This window comes from Kogia breviceps, chromosome 1 (genome assembly GCF_026419965.1).
Source record: "Kogia breviceps isolate mKogBre1 chromosome 1, mKogBre1 haplotype 1, whole genome shotgun sequence".
Classification (NCBI taxonomy): Eukaryota; Metazoa; Chordata; class Mammalia; order Artiodactyla; family Physeteridae; genus Kogia; species Kogia breviceps.
This window is the reverse complement of record NC_081310.1, coordinates 157,871,944-157,888,066: the sequence shown is the minus strand read 5'-3', so window position 1 is coordinate 157,888,066 and position 16,123 is coordinate 157,871,944. Positions and strand designations below refer to the sequence as shown.

The window sequence follows — 16,123 nt, the reverse complement described above, 5'->3', positions numbered from 1 at the left end:
ACAGAACCCCATTGAGCCCCTGTTTCCTCAGCACTCAAGGGTGAGGACAGTCCTGGCCAGGTCTGGTGAGGTTCATAGGTTTGTGAAAGGGCTTTGGAAGATTTAAAAAGCAGAGCACGTGGGTGTTATTGATGTTCCTGTGGCAGGAGGGGACCACAGAAAGCATCTTCCCAATTTACAGCTGGGAAGGCTGAAGCCCAGAGAGCACAGGTGACCACTGTGTCCACAGCTGGCTAGGCTGGGCCTGGGCCTCAGATCCAGGACAGCAGATGTGCAGGTCCTCGCTGGGTTCTGGGGGTTTAGAATGATTCAGGGGACCCAGCTACCCAAGAAGCTTCCATACAGCAGAGCCAGGGTGGTTCTTCCCACCATCCCCATCCCCCAAGTCAGAGAGAAGGAGACAGATCAGAGTAAGGCAGTATGTGCACTGCCGGGGGCTTTGTGACCCAGAAGGCCAGGCTGGGTGACGTCGGGGTGCAGTGTGACCTGTGCCTCTCGGCTCCTGCAGGAGACTGAGGTGCAGAGAGGTGAGGGGGCCTGAGATCAGAGCCCAGCCTCCCCACTCCCAAACCTAAGTGTGTCCCTGGCCCAGCTTGGCCCCTGGCCTTGTCTGTGTGCCCCTCCACACCTGGCACCAAGGCGCCTCCAGGCTGGCAGCACAGGAACCTCAGGTCTAGAGGTTAATGCCAAAGGGCAGGCAGAGAGGAGGTGTCTGTGTCTGCCCCCCCAAAATCATAGTGAGAGCACATATGGGGGAGGCCTTCCCTCCACTGCACTGGGTCACCCCTACCCCGCAGCAGCAGCCACATTGAACAGCTTGAGCTCCCTGTGACGCCTGTGCTCCTGAGCCGCCTCCTTTTGTGTTTGCCGCGCGTCTTCCCGGAAGGCCCGTCCCCTCCGCTCCACTTCCGGGCTGGGTCAGTGTGGGGCGCGGTCTGGCCCCGGCGCTGACCCCACGTGGGTGGCCTGCACAGGTTTAACAAGCTGGCCGTGGGCTCTGTCGTGGAAAGTGCCTTCCGGAGGCTGAAGCACCTGCAGGTCTTGGACATAGAAGGCAACCACGAGTATGGTGACATTTCCAAGGACCGGGGCCGGTTGGAAGAGGAAAAGGAGGAGGAGGACAAGGACAAGGAGGACGAGGAGGAAGAGGAAAGGTGGTAGTGACAGGGTAACCGGATCTGACATAGGTAGGTGGTCTGTGCGGGGTGCGCTAACCTGCTTCACCAGTTTCCTGCCCCTGACCCCAGTTTAGGTCTCTCTGTCCTTTCTTCACCCTCTGTCCCCTGCTTCATCATTCATTTTGCGAATCTATTAGAGCACTTGGTATGCTAAGGCCCTGAGTGAGAGGTCGGGTATGACAGTGCACCTGTGGGAGGCGGGGGGCCTCCATGCAGGGTGATGCGTCCCTGATGGGACCCTCCCAGGGGCTGGGTTGGTGGAAGCAGGGAATGAACGTGGAGACCCGGGAGGAGGCTACTGCTGTATCCAAGCCAGAGATGCTGGGGGCGGGCAGTGAGGATGCAGACAAGCAGATGGGCCTGAAAAGAGTCCGGGGGTGCACACTTGAGGAGCCCAAATAGTCCTGCTGGACATGGGGTGAGGGAGAAGACAAGATGCCAGTTCTAGCTTGGAACTCCAGGTGGACGACAGTACTAGGAGGAGCAGGTTTGGTGGGGGGAATGATGAGTTTGGAGGGCGCTGGAGGAGCTGCCCAGGGCGGGCTGGATATGTGGGTCTGGGGCTCAGGAGTGAGGTCTGGGCTGGAGACGGGGGTCCAGGCATCGTCAGCCTTGAAACAGTCACTGAGGCCACAGGAGGCTGGGGGAGCTCACCCTGGGGCGGGGAGAGAGAGAGAGAGAAAGAGAGAGAGAGAGAGAGAGAGAGCGCGAGCATGGCCAGCCGGAGGGGAATGGTGGAAGGAGCTGGGACAGAGCACCGGGGCACCAAGAAAGGAGAAATGCAGGCAGCCCAGCACAGCACAGAGGGTGATTACACACGCATGCAACACAAACACCTGCACGAGCACACAGCACACCGACCCACATGTACCCACGCTCACACCCACGTCTAAGCATGTACACACATGTTTAGCACAAAGCACACACTCAAACACACACCACACATGTGCACACAGACACACATGTACTCCATCGCACATTCACAGATGCAGGACAGGTGAACCATTGCACGCACATGTGTGCATGCAAGTACATGTGCACATGCCTCCCCAGGCACAAGTGCCCTTGTTTGCACGCGTGCACGGACACATACATGTGCATGCCCATTATGCCTCCATGCACAGGCTTCTCTGGAAGTAGAGGGAATCAGCCGTGCTTCTGACAGACTGATAGAGCCGAGCATGGCCACGGACTCACTGGATTTATCCACAAGGAGGTCACCATGACCTTGTGGGGAGTGGCTTCAGGGGCAAAGAGGGTGGAGAAAGCGGCTGGAAAGGAGAGGATCCAGGGAGTGATGACTCTTCTAAGAAGTTTGACTGTGAAGAGATGAAAGAGGGTGGTGGTGGGAAAGGGGGCGTGAAGTTCAGGCGGGGCTCTGTTCACATTATGACTTTTTTAAGGGATAGAGCTGGCTTGAGGGGTGATGGGGAGGGGCAGTGTGGAGGGGGGAGTTAAAAATATAAGAGAAGAGAGCTGGGTGTAGCCATCCCTGTGGAAACAGGAGGAAGGACTGGCTTGGGCAGGAGGGTCAGTGCTCCTTTCACCGTGGCAGGAGGACGGAGGACCGAGTGGCTGCAGTTACACACAGATTAGTGGCTTGGTAGCTGGACATGAAGTCACACCTGCCTGATGCACACCTCTCTGTGCAGCAGGAGGTGCTCAGCGGATGGGGGTGGGTGTGGTGGCGATGACCAGTTGGATCCATCCATGGCTGGGGTTTTGGCCAGGTGTGTGGGACAGGAGGGCAAGGAACAAGGAAACTGAGGGTACTGTCAAGAGAATGGCTGCCTCACAGAGGCTGGGGGTCAGGCTGGGAAGGGAAGAGGGCGCAGACAGGAGGGGTTGGTCTCCTGGGGGGGATGTTGGAGAGTGGGCACGGTGGTGGCGAGTAGTCAGGAGAAGACGTGTGGTCAGGAGGGAGAATCGGAGTGAGCCAAGCTGGGAGTCCTGGGCCAGGGTGTGGCCATGGGAGGAGGCCACTGGGCCACTATTAGGATGCTGAATTGAAGTGGGGCCTGGCTCAGAGAGAGGCCTCAGGGGGATTGAGGATACCGTGGGTGGATGACAGAGGGAGGTGGGGAAAGGGGTCCAGCGGATGACAGAGAGAGCAGCGTGCTGGGCTGGCTATGCAGGCGTGGAGGGCAGGCCCAGAGGCAGTGCTCTGGAGTCATCTTACTTGACTCCTGGGGCCCTGGGCCATGAAGCTGGAGCCCCTTCTCTCCACGCATTGTCCTCAGGCAGAGCCAGGGGTCAGCGACTGGGGTGACTGGCCATTCAGTGAGGATGCTGTGGCCCTCACGAGGGGTACCCTGGGTCCTGGGGTGGAGAAGATCTGCCCCCTCTAGAGGACATTGGCTGCGGTCAGGTGTGCTGAGCGGGACCCTAGGAGAGGCCCTGGGAAAGGCCAGAGAGATCCGAAGTCCCTCCAGTCCACACCAGGCCCCCCAGGAGCACCTCCTAGTGGGTGACCCGCTGGCTCTGGACCCCCGGGGCACCTGCCCCTCAGGCCTGCAGTTGCCTGACCCTCCCAGAGCCCCCAGCTCTAATCTACCTGTCCCAGGCTGGTCGTGGTTGGCGGGTCTGCCCTGGCCTCCCCTGACTCTCCCGCGTGTTCTGCAGGATGACGGACCGCTGGAGCCTTTCTGCAGCACGTGCCTGAGTCTTGTGCGTCCCCACTCTGCCTCGCTCACAGACACACCCAGAGCAGCACCTGCCGGGCCCCCGCTCCGCACACAGGCTGGACCCAGTCTCCCACAGCCACCCCTTCCTGCAGCTCATCCGCAGCCAGACACATGCAGACACCACACCCACCCATACCACACAGCTGCACATCATCCTCCAAATGTCCCACTCTCGCCCCACACCCAACACCGCCATCACTCTCTGAGTCCTGCAGACTCGATGAAGGGTCTGACCTGCCCTGGCACTCATGGGAGCCCGTTCCCTGCCCCGTGGACACACGTACATACACACACACACACGACTCACATGCAAACAGCCCTCCTTGGCCTATGCCGCCAAGAGCTCTTGCCCCAGCCAGAAATGGCCAGAGCAGCTTGCTGTCTGACTGTCTGCCCGTCCGTCTGTCCCTTGCGGAAGACACAGAGTTACCTCCATCCTCTCTGCGGCCAGGTGCCTGCACCCTCTGGAATTCACAAAAGCTGGCTTTTGTTCCTTTCCCTCCATTTGGGGACAGGAACCTTCAGGACTGCTGCCCTGGCCCGCCCACCCTGCTCCCCACCACTGGGCCCAGGCCCTGGCCGGCTGCAGGCACGTCTTTGATGGGCCAGCCCCCCTGAGGCCAGAGGGAAGGTCTGGGGCCGCTAGGGCCCTTGGGCTGGAACTAGGCGGAGGCCATGGGGCTGGGCACAGCAAGAGTGAAGGGCCCAGCTGCACCGATGAGAGAACTTTTTTATTCTTTGGGCCTGAGGGGAGTTCTGGGTGCCTTTGGTTTTTTTATTCTTTTTTAAGGAAAAAAAATGATAAAAACTTCAAAGCAGATTTTTCTTGTTACAGAAAAAAACTAATATAAAAGCATTACCCCAGTCTGGCAGCCTGTGGCCGTGTCTATGTGTGCTTCCTGCCAGGTGCTGGGCTCATGCCTGGCCGGGTGGGCAGGATCCAAGCACCTCAGCACCTTCTGGACCAGCAGGAGTCAGTGCAGAGTTAAGTTCTTGGGGCCCACAAAGTAATCACACAGGCAGAGGTCCCCGGACGCAGGGTTTCGTTGCAGGTAAGGCGGCCTGGAGGCAGATGCAGCCCCTCAGCTGGGTGGAGGTCAGCAGGTTGGGACCACCACACTAGGCCGTGAGCTCACTCTGCACTCCCAGGGTCTGAGCATCCAAGCAGAGGACCTGCCAGCTTCAGGCTGCTCAGGCCTCCTGTGCACTGAGTGGGCATTCCTGATGGAGTCTGTCCCATAGAGGATGCTGGAGTGGGAAAGGGGCTGGAGGCAGGCCTGGGAGCTGGGGCTCTGGTCTCTGCAGACCTGCCCAGGGAAGAAGTTGCAGACATGCCCAGTGCACCACCACCACCAGCAGCAGGGCCAGAGCTGGACCAGAAGGCCGTACCCGGCTTAGAGCAAAGAAGAACCTCTGACGGGCAGAGCTGCCCCACAGTGGATGAGATGCCCTGCAAGTAGTGGCCCCTCATTACTGCAGGTGTGTAAGCATGCTCCTGTCAAGCCCAGTAAAGAGCAGGTTCCTGCCTTGTGTGGAGCAGATACCATTGCTCAAAGGGCCTTATAGATGTGACACAGGGAAGGGACCAATAAGCCAGGCCACACCATGTGGGGAGTTAGGATAGCTTGACATCTGACCTCTCCTAGGTGATTGGGCCTTAAGGAAGGAAAGATGCTCCCATGGTGGATACTACAGCCCTCAGCCCTGCAGTGGGAGGGGGAGCCGGGGCCCCTTCCTGGGCTCCTTAGACTATGGCCCTGGGAGGAGGATGGAAATAGTTCAGGAGTGGGGGCTGGGAGGCAGGTACCCTCCTGATTCTCGGAGTGACCCTGGAAGGCCCCTCCCCTCCCACAGCTTCAGTGTCTCCAGGGCTCCACAGTGCAAGAGGGTCCCTGGGGCTGCATCTTCTCCCCAGAGTACATCCAGAGCAGGCTGTGTGGCCAGGGCTCTTCTGTGTCCCCTGCGAGCCTCCTGGAGGCACCATGGGGCTGAGGAGAATGACGGAGGGAGAGTCTGGAAACTTCTTGGGTACATCCCCTCCTTAAAGCAGAGCATTCACCGAAAGGAGCCAGGCTGGCTGAGGAAATGTGTTTCTTTTGTGAGGACTGACCTCAGGGCCCTGCCTGCAGAGCAGAGCCCAGGCTGTGGGCAGAGTGGTCTGTCCACACTGTGGCTGTCCAGACAGGCCCCTGGGCAGCCTGGTTTGCACTCTACCTCCTGCATGTGACGGCCCAGGCAGGCCTGTCCCCACTCCAGCCACCAGGATGGGCTCATCTGCCCGCTGGCTGCCCAGGCAGGCCTGTCCACATGCTGACAGCTCAGGCAGAGCTGTCTACACTCCAGCTACACGGACAAGGCTGTTGACATTCTGGCTTCCTGGACAGCTCTGTTTGTACTCTGGCTGCCCAGACAGGCCAGTCTGCTCTTTTACTGCCTGTATTAGCCCAATAAAGAAATGCTGGCCAGAGTATGGTCGCTAGGCCCACAAGATTGAAAAACAAAATACCTTTATTTAGTCATCACTGAATTTACAAACACAGAAGGGAATAGAAAATCTAACTCCACTTCATCACACGGGTTTTGGGGGAGCGCTGACCCCAGGGCCATATGGGTACCTTGACTAAAGCATCCCAGGTGAGTCTGCCTCCCCAGTCCTGGCCAGCCCATCTGTTCAGTGGGAGGCTAGCCCTGGTGTTTCTAAGGGCCCTGTGGCTCTGATGAAGACATCCTCATCTCCACATTAGGTGAGCTTTGTGAGAGATAACTGGTAGGACAGGAGACGGGACGGGCTGTGTGTGGCACATGGAAGACAGCGGTCTTGGCCTTAGGCTGGGCCCATCCTTGGGGAGAGCAGTTTGTTTGAGGCCACGTGTTACGGGGCAGGGTGGGGGCTGGCCTGGGCTGGGACACAGCTGGGGCAGAGCCAGGACATTGCTACGTCTTCATAAATTGAAAGCAGTGGTGGCTCTGGGGCTCCTGGGGAGGGGCAGAGCCTCTCTCTCGGCATCTGGCCTTGCAGGCATCCGTATCCTCCGGGAGGGAGGGGCCGAGGCTTGAAAGCCCTGGACTAGAGTCCTGGCCCTGACATTATTTGCTCTGAGACCTGGGGCAACTGTTTTCAGCTCTCAGAGCCTCAACTCTGTGCTCCAGAAAGTGGGGATCGTACCCCTGCCTGCCGCCCTCACAGGCCAACACGATGGAAATGTTACAGTCGGGGCTTGGGCTGTGCCTGCCTGTAACTCTCCAGCTGGGGCTCCCACATGCAGTCTTTCCCCTTTCTGAGACCCCCCCTTTCCATCAAGCGGGTCTCATTCCGGTCTCTCAAGGTGGTGGGGGAGATAGTGGGAGCCTGGCCCCTGTGCTCAGCGAAGTCGTGAGCTGAGAGCCGCCCCCACTCCCCGGCCCCTACAGCTCCGCAGGCTCAGACGTTGGTCTCAAGCTCACTGATCTCAATGGTGCAGTGGTCCAGACTGGCAGCAGCTGGCTGTTCATCCTGCTCCACCTGGATGGGGACGTGGTGGGGACAGGTGGGGCCCAGGGTCAGCTCTGAGGCCTCAGCCACGCTCTTCACGCAGCCATTCTGCTGGGTCGCCACGATCTCCTGGAGGCTCACTGGCTTGGTCTCGCAGGGCGGCAGTTTCTGGTGAGGGGAAACAGGTCTTGGCAGCAGCAGGCAAGACTGAGGTTAGGCAGTAGGGAGGACTGAAGGTGCAAAGGGCTGGGAACAACCTGATTGGTTTTCCTACAGATGTGCTGGGGGATCTTGATAGGTCACAAGGACTCTCTGGGCTCCAGTTCCAAGCTGTCCTGCTTTCTCCTGGGACTGTCTTAGTAGAGGAGGGCACCTGGCTCACGGGGTCCAGTGTGGGGACGGGTGGCTCCCCCGCCTGGCCTCAGTGTCCTCTCCATGGAGTGGGGCAGCCTGCTACACGTGGTTACTGAAGGAGCCCTGAGGACCGTGAAGCCCCAGCAGATGTGTGAACGCTGGCACTGTTGTCGGCAGGACGCTAGGGTACTGCTCCCTGAGGGCACTGACTGTGTTCACTCCTGCTGCTCCTGTGTCTAGATCAGCACTGGCCACAGTGGGTGCTCAGCAATTTGCTGTTAGAGGAATCTGTCACCCGGGCGCCCACGATGAGAACAAAGGCATGGAGGGGTCAGGCAAGGGCTGCCCAGCCGGTGGGTGGCCGATGTGCTGCCTTGCCCACCCCACCTGGCTCCACCCCCGGGCCTTTGGGCAGCCCGGCTGGGAGGGAGGCACCGTTCTCACCTCGGTGCCCGTGTCCTGAGCGAAGTCCTTCCGGCAGACATGAGCCATGATCCCGGCGGCCAGTGCATCACCCAGCACGTTAATCATGGTGCGGAAACGGTCCCTGGTGGGCCAAGGTGGGCAGTGAGCGGCAGGCCCTCTGCTGTAAGGGGAGCTGGAAGAGGACAGTGCTCATCCCAGCAGCAGCCACAGGATGGGCGCCTTGCTGGTCCTCCCAGCCCACCACCCCCCGGTGATGCTGAAGTGGGTGATGCAGGGCCGGCTTTGTAGGCATGTGACTGTGCAGTGGCTCAGGGCCTGTGTGTAGAAGGGCCCGGACTTGGGCTAATGCTCTGCTCCCACCCTCTTGAAATTCTTTATAATTTTTGAACAAGGGATCCCATATTTTCATTTTTGAAAACTGGGCCCCGCAAATAATGCAGCTGGGCTGGTGTCAGCGAGTACCCACGGTGCCAAACCACGGCAGTTCCCCAGCCCACCCCGAGTGCCTACCACCCAAGGGATAGGGGTGGGTGGGGCGAACCCCACTCACAGAGCCCAGTCGACAGCGATGATGAGGGTGATGTCATCAGTGGGAAGTCCCACGGAGGTGAGCACGATGACCATGGTGACGAGCCCGGCCTGGGGGATGCCAGCTGCCCCGATGCTGGCTGCGGTGGCTGTGATGCTGCAGGAGGGGCAGGGAGCATTGCTGGGCCCTGGACCCAAGGAGGAGGCCAAAACCCCAGGGCCTCTGGGGACAGCATTGTGGAGCAGGAATTGTTAGGAATGCCACATCAGGGAGTTCCCTGGGTGGGAGGCATGTCTCTGCTTAAGGTCCTGTGGTCCCAGAGGCCCCCATCCCTGGCCTCAGCAGAACCTCCTGAGAAGTTTGTGGAAAACCCTGTGTCTGGAGCCACTGTCTCTGTAGGTTTCCAGGAAGCTGCCCACGGATTCTGATTGTCCACTGGCACAGCTCTGCCCAGCCTCCCTCTAGGACTGGGTCCCCAGGGTCAGACTTGTACCCTCGGGGTGGCATGTGAGGCCTTCCCCTTGGCCTCTGCCCCTCACCCTAGCACCCTTCCCTCAGCCCTAGCCACACCAGCAGCTCTTCCACCAGCCCTCAATCCTGCCCCTGGCCTCTGCTTACCCTGTGCCTGCTTGCAACACCCTCCCTGCTCTACATGTCCAGACTGCGGGCCCTCCTCTGGCCCCAAGCTTCTCAGCCTGCTCAGAGCGCCCCCTCTGCAGGGCAGCGCTGGGGAAGGAGCCTGATGCCCTGAGTCACGAAGCCAGGTCACGTTTCAGCCCCAGCACTGCCTGCTGTGTGGCCTGGAATCAGCCCCTTGCCCTCTCTGGGCCTCAGAGACTCCATGAGATCTGGGAGCTCAAGACTCCTGAAGGCCGTTCCAGAGTACCCCCCGCCCCAATCCACACTGGGTGCAGGGTGTCAGAAGTGCACCTGATGGTGATGATCTGGCCGAAGTCCAGCTCATAGTTGTTGACCTGGGCAATGAAGATGGCGGCCACAGCCTCGTAGAGTGCGGTGCCATCCATGTTGATGGTGGCGCCCACGGGCAGCACGAAGCGGGCAATGCGCCGGTCGATGTGGTTGTTCTCCAGCAGGCACTTGAAGGTGATTGGCAGTGTGGCTGAGCTGTGGGCAGAGGAGCCAGTGTCTGCTCATCACCCTCCTCCAGGATGGTCAGCGCCCTCAGGTTGCCAGCTGGCCAGTGAGGGAAGCTCTCCCCACCCCCCAACGCCAGGCAGTTGGCCCATCTGGGGTGGGGGGAGAACAGGCTGAAGAGGCTTTGAAAATGGTCACATGGCCAGACTTGCCCAGGCCCAGGGCCTCAGAGACCCCCATACACACAGGTCAGGAAGGGAGTTACCACCAGCCGAGCTCCTACTATGCGCCGGGCACTGTGCTTTATACATCCTCATGGCTTCCTGCGAGGGAGGGGTTTTAAGTCCCTTTTACGGGTGAAAAAACTGAAGCCCAGAGGGGAGGAGGGGCTGACCCTGTGTCACACGACTGTGCCAAGTGCGGATAAAGAGGTCAGTCAAAAGCTGGGCTCTGGCGGGACTGCTGGCTTCGGATTCCAGCCTCCCACTAGCCCAGTGGCCCTGGCACCTCCTTAACCTGCGTGTGCCATAGTTTCCTTGTCCCAAGCAGTCCATACATTACAGAGCTATTAGGATTCAACGAGTGGGCCCTCAGGACGGCATCTGCGTACTGTAGGCGCTCAACCAGTGGTAGCCACTGCTCACGTTGCAGCTGTGTTGTTACTGAGCTCCCAGTGGCAGTGCTGGGACTGAAACTCAGGTTAGCGTGGCCCCAGAGCCCTTCCTCTACCACAGGTCATTGCCTGGGAAGCCCACTGGCACCTGCCAGAGCCCCTCATGGGCCCCAGGCATGCTGGGCCTGAGGCCGTGGTTCCTGCCACCAGGAAATGGCGAGGGCTGCCGGCTCTGTCACGGGGGCCAGCAGCTGCTTGGGGCTTCGTCTTTCCCTCTCACCTCCTCCCTCGGCCCTGGGTGAGGGTTCCTGGACAAGGCTTCTGGGGCTTCTCCTCACTGGGCTTCTGCTTCTCCTGAGTCCTGTATGAGGTGCTTCTGCTGCCAAGGGTGGGCCATGTGGCTGCCAGGGAAGGAGGTCTGTGGTGGCCCTCATTCCCATTTTACAGATTGGGAAGCTGAGGCCCAGGGAAGAGAAGGCAGTGAGGGATGCAGGGAAGAGCCAGGCCTTTGGTGCCACAGACATGGGCTCAAGTTTGAGTGACTTCTTCCATGTGGAGCTTGGACATTTGCTGTGGGGAGAACCACCCTTTCTTCACAGGGTTAGATGCCCAGTAAGTGACCACCTCCTTTCCCCCACCCCACCCCTTGCTCAATAGCCGAATTTGCATGACTCTACCTCCCTGGGTCTCCTGCACTCGGCTGCGGTCTGGGATCTTTGAGGGCAGGTGCTGCTTCATCAAGCCCAGACCGGCCTTAGTGGGTTATCTCCATTAATCCCACAGTGACCCTATGTGGCAGAGGCGACAATGATCCTCAGTCTGTATCCGAGGAGACTGACAGGGAGGTCACCAGGGAGGTCAGGTGACTGGCCCACAGCCACACAGCTAGTGGGTGATGGAACCATGAGGCAAGTTCCCATTGTCTGGAGACACCGCCAAGGTTGTGACGGGGCAACTTGCCAGGCTGTCCCAGTGACAGTAGACAGGCAAGGTCCCTAAACAGCACAGGGCCTGACTTCAACAGAAGCACCACGTGGCAGCGCAAGGCGACAGCGATAACGATTGCAGACTCAGCACTCTTCAGCTCTCCCTGCCCCTGTTGTGTGGAAGCCGAGCCCCATGTGGACTGAGTGAACCCGGGGTATGTTGGCAGGTGGAGGAGGGCTTTCTGCCATTTGGGCAGGTAGTGCCTCAAGCATTACATTTTAAGAATACGTCTTGTTACGGTAGCGTCTCCCAAGTTCGTGAAGCAGGTCACGCTGACACTTTCCGTGGTTCTATGGCTACAGACAAATGGTGGCTGGACAGAAGGACAGCATTCAGCCATGGTTTCCTCCCCCATCCTACCCGCTGCCCAGGGCTACCTGGAGGAGGTGGCCAGCGCGATGAGCAGGGCCTGGAGAATGCCGCGGATGAAGACGATGGGGTTCTTTTTGGTGATGAAGAAGTAGAGCAGGGGCAGGATGAAGAGGCCATGCACCACCAGCCCGCACACCACGGTGACAGCGTAGAAGCCCAGCTTCTTTCCCACGGTCGTGGGGTTGTCCATCTCTAGGATCTTGCCAGCGATGAGGAACACGATGCCAAAGGGGAAGTACCTGGGGTGGGCGGGGCAGCCGGCTCAGTGCCGGGCAGACAAAGGTCCTGGGAGGCCCAGGCACTGTATCACTGCCTAGCCTCACCCTTCTAAGCCTCCCGGGGCCCCTGTGAGGACAGAATGAGACTGTGTGCCCAGGTGCCTGGCACGTGGTGAAACGAATGCTACCTCAACCAGCCCAGCGATGCACAGCCTCCTGCCGCTCTGCCTTCCTCCGTCCAGGAGGAAGCTGGAGGAGCTCCCCTGCCCTCTGCAAGCCCACGTTTCAGCCCAGCAATGCCACAGCCTCTGGGGGTGACCTTGGCAGGCCTCTGCATTTCCCCATCTGACTGTGCAAGGTTAGATTAGGAGATTCCTAAGGTCTGAACTCTGAACCAAGGAGGGGCAGCTGGTTGTCACTTCCAGTGTTTCCTTTCTCCAAAAACTGAGCTGATGAGGCCCCAGGTGATGGGGAAACTGAGGCCAAGAGAACAGGGCCAGGTTTATTAGCTCTTAGCTTGCCACCAGTGGGCCTGATGGGGCCAGAAGTGGCAGGCCCAGGGCTGGAACCCGGCCTGGTCAGGGCTGGGGGGATCCAGGGGAACGCAGCCTCCCGGGCAGCTTTCTGCTCCCTCCTATGGGACCACAGTGTCCCTCCAGCTGCCCAGGGCAGAGCTGGAAGGCGGTGGAGTGGGTAGAAGAGAAGCCCCTAGCACCCCTACGGTGAGGCTTACCACACAGCCACTGCCACGATCTTCATGACGGACTCATTGAGGCACTGGCAGAAGCTGACCAGGGGGGCCCCGCTGTCACCCATACGGCCCAGCATGATGCCTGCGGGGGGCAGGGACACAGCATATCACAGGCGCCGCAGGTGGCTGCAGATGTGCACGATGCCTACGTGTGCCAGCACACGCTGGTGGCCAGGCAGGGACAGACCGCAGGCACACGCAGATCTTGGCGCTTAGCCAAGATCTTAGCCGACTGCCCCAGCGCTTCCCCCGCACCTCCCCTCTCCTCCCCGCTGGAGCAGGCTGTGACCTCCCCACAGGGCTCTCATCTCTTCCTTCTCTCTCACCCCGCTCTACCCAGCAGCAAGTGCCATGTTCTAAAGATAAAAATGCTGCCTGCTAACACCCCCGACCGGCTTCCCTGCACACATGGAGCGTAACCGACACTCCCACACCCCCCGCTTCAGGCCCCACTTGATCTGACCCCGTTTACAACTCTCGCCTCTGTCAGGCCCTGCTTTCCCTTCCTCACTGTGCTCCTGCGTCGCAGCTTTCTTCACGTTTCTAGACTATATCAAGCTCTTGACTGTGGTGGGGCCTTTGCCCGCATGGTACCCGACGCCTGAAGCCCTGGCCTGGCTGGAGACCTGCGCCCACTGCCCTGGCAGACTCCCCACCTACTCCCCTCTATTTCACTTCTTTCTGATCCCTTCATATCACTTATTACAACAGTCGTCTGGTGTTTTTTGCTGTCTTCTCCAGTAGAAGTTTAACCCCATGAAGGCAACTCATCATTGGATGGATGAATGAATGTATGAATGAACAAATGAATGAATGATAAAGCCTTTTCCGGAGCCTCTGTTAGCCTCCCCTTGGGGTTCTGGGCTCTCCTTCACTCAGGAAGCATTCACATGTGTGCTATTCTGTGGGGTGAGCTCATGCAGGTGAGCACGGTGAGGCCATTCCTGGAACAGTGACAAGTGACTGCTCTCCCTCTAGTGACACAAAATCGGAGAGCAAATCACACCCTGTGACTGTCCTCATGGAGCTTAATGTCACTGTGTCCGAGAGGCTCATCCACTGACTCAGCTGGGGAGGGGCAGGATTTGAACCCTGGTCGGTGAGACTCCAGAGAAGAGCTCTTTCCCTGCCCATGAAGCCCGAACCCACGCTGTCTGGGGAGCAGCTACCACGGGTGATGGGGAGCAGTGGCGCCCTGCCGGGGTGGGCGGGAGAGGCCGGAGATGCGGATGACACTGGGCCCAGCCCTGCACATCTGGCCCACTGAAGCCTGACTGAGCTCAGAGCCAGGTTTTCTGCTGGCTCTGTTCCTTGTCGGCTATTCCTGTTCCTCATCAGGCTCCCTGGGGCACCCATGGGCTCCGGCTGGCTGGGTGCTAGTGTGCATGGGACGCAGGGGGTGGCAGGGGGCTTCCTCCGACAGGCAAGGCCAATGACACCTTAGCATCAGCCACATCCCAGCACCAGGGAGGAAACGGGGAAGGAGGTTGCGGTGAGGGGGGCAGCCGTGCAAGTGTGCTCGCTCAGGCTCAGATGTGGGCACACTGAAGTGGGTGCAGCTAGAGCTGGGCACACACAACAAATATACACTGACACGTGGACAGTTGCATGTGCTCAGCAAACAGTGAGTTGAAGGGTCTCAAAGGCTTCTTTAGCTCTGCCAATAGATGTCCTTTTAGTGTGTTCCCACCCCTAAGAGAGAGGCGATGGCTGGGAGGAGGAAGAAAGTCCAGGATTGGGGACAGATTATCAGATGTACTGAGGATGCTTCCAAACACCATCTCCTCACACACTCGGGTCTCTGAGGTCCTGGCCCCTCTGTGTGCCTGCCTGGCCTTTTGACCACGACGATAAGTGCTCCATTACCCATTATCATTCATCCATTCATCCATCCATCTACCCATCTCTCTGGAAGATTTTACTGAGCACCTGTTCCAGCCAGTCCCGAGGAGGCTATGGGGCTAAATGGAGAACAAGCCCTGTCTCCGCCTGCATGGAGCGTACACAGCTGCCGTGCAGGCATTAAACAGTCACACAAACAATTACGTAACCGCACTGGGTCAAACATGTGAGTAACACAGGGCACCTGACTGGGGGGGTCAGGTAGACTTTCCCTGGGGATGGGATGCTTATACAGAGGTCCCTCAAGGAGGAGAAAGGTGCAGGGGAGAGGGAGGGGCAGGAACAACCAGGCTGAGGGAGGTGGGAAGGGCCCGGGAGGCGCCTTCCAGGAACTGACGGGCAGCGCGGCGGGGCGGGGGGTAAGCGAGCAGGACGAGAGGCTGGCCGGAGCTTGCAGGCTCTGCGGGCTGCGCGCGGTGCCTGGACCCCTCTTGGAGTACAGTGGAGCCAGTGGAGGCTTTACGTGGGGACTCAGTGACCCCGTGAGGAGGACACACCAGGACAGGGAACTCTTGAGGCGGCATTTGCAGAAACCAGGTAAGAGATGGCGGCGGCCTTGGCTGGGGCAGTGCGCCGAAGGTAAATGCACAGACTCGAGAGAGATTTCAGAGGCAGGCCTGACGGGATTTGGGTGTGGGCTGAGGCAGAAGGCAGGGTAGCAAGTGACCCCAAGTTTCCTTGCCTGAGAAACCAGGAGGATGGGGAGGCTTTCCACTGAGAAGAAAACCCTGCAGAGGAGTCGGAAGCCAGAGAGGCCCTCCCAGGTCTGGGGCTGGGGCAACGGGGGGGCTGATGTGATTTTATAGTGAGACTCGTGATGACCCCTGGGCTGGCCTAGAGGGACGGGGTGGGACTGACAAGCTAGATTGCTGTGGAGGGGTTAGGACTTCCTAGGCTCCAAAGAAGGGAGAAGGTTGTATGCGTACGTTGGCGGGGGTGGCCATGGGTGCACAGGCAGGAGTGTATCCAGAGGTTTTGTGGGATCTGAAGCTTACACAGTTTGCGGACCTCTTCAAGAAAAAGAATACAAAATTGAAAAAAGAAAAAAAAGGTACAGGCCTCAAAAGGGGCCTGTGCAAGTTAAGCGTTACCAGATTCCTGGTAAGTAGCCTGTGGTGGGCCTTGGGGACCCAGAGAAGAGTAGCAAAGGGAAGGGTGTGATCAGGGGGCCCCAAGAAATGGCACAGACAGGTCTGCAGAGAGAAGGCCCCAGGGTTGAGGGCGGAGGGGAGGCATGAGGGCTTTAAATAAACAGCCGCTGGGACGGGGCTAGAGGCATGCTCTTCTCATAGGGAGGACCGACACCCCTGGAGGCAAACAGCACCCAGGGATGGGGAATTCCGAGTGAGGAACATCAGCTCCAACTTGAGGGAGGGCTGGGGACACCCCCTGTCCCCGTAATGGAATGGGGACATGAACCACTCCCTTGGAAAGGAAAGGAAGGAACCACCTGGAAGATGGGGAGACTCCAGGCTATTCAGGTTACTGGACGCAGGGATGCAGGGAGGGATAAATGCAAGGAGGGCCAAGCTCCAGGGCATG

General features: G+C 59.1%; 2 protein-coding genes across 4 annotated transcripts in view; one reads left to right on the top strand and one right to left on the bottom strand.

Annotated features, from left to right (window-relative positions):
* The window catches only part of PODN (podocan), a 43,024-nt gene that overhangs the window by 18,967 nt on the left and 7,934 nt on the right, over positions 1 to 16,123 (top strand). Inside the window, exons 10-11 of one of the 2 annotated variants that reach the window (XM_059038070.2) lie at positions 975 to 1,187; positions 3,801 to 4,729. In XM_059038070.2, the coding sequence (XP_058894053.1) occupies positions 975 to 1,161 (187 nt within the window). In that variant the 3' untranslated portion in view covers positions 1,162 to 1,187; positions 3,801 to 4,729. Of the gene's footprint in view, positions 1 to 974; positions 1,188 to 3,800; positions 4,730 to 16,123 lie in introns of those variants that run through there. The other variant, XM_067007459.1, reaches the window with a different exon arrangement.
* Positions 6,355 to 16,123, bottom strand: part of SLC1A7 (solute carrier family 1 member 7) — a 54,065-nt gene continuing 44,296 nt past the window's right edge. The window contains exons 6-11 of one of the 2 annotated variants that reach the window (XM_067007473.1): positions 12,662 to 12,761; positions 11,716 to 11,949; positions 9,574 to 9,768; positions 8,665 to 8,799; positions 8,133 to 8,235; positions 6,355 to 7,502 (exon numbers count right to left, since the gene is read on the bottom strand). In XM_067007473.1, the coding sequence (XP_066863574.1) occupies positions 7,284 to 7,502; positions 8,133 to 8,235; positions 8,665 to 8,799; positions 9,574 to 9,768; positions 11,716 to 11,949; positions 12,662 to 12,761 (986 nt within the window). In that variant the 3' untranslated portion in view covers positions 6,355 to 7,283. The remainder of the gene's footprint in view (positions 7,503 to 8,132; positions 8,236 to 8,664; positions 8,800 to 9,573; positions 9,769 to 11,715; positions 11,950 to 12,661; positions 12,762 to 16,123) is intronic. The other variant, XM_059038196.2, reaches the window with a different exon arrangement.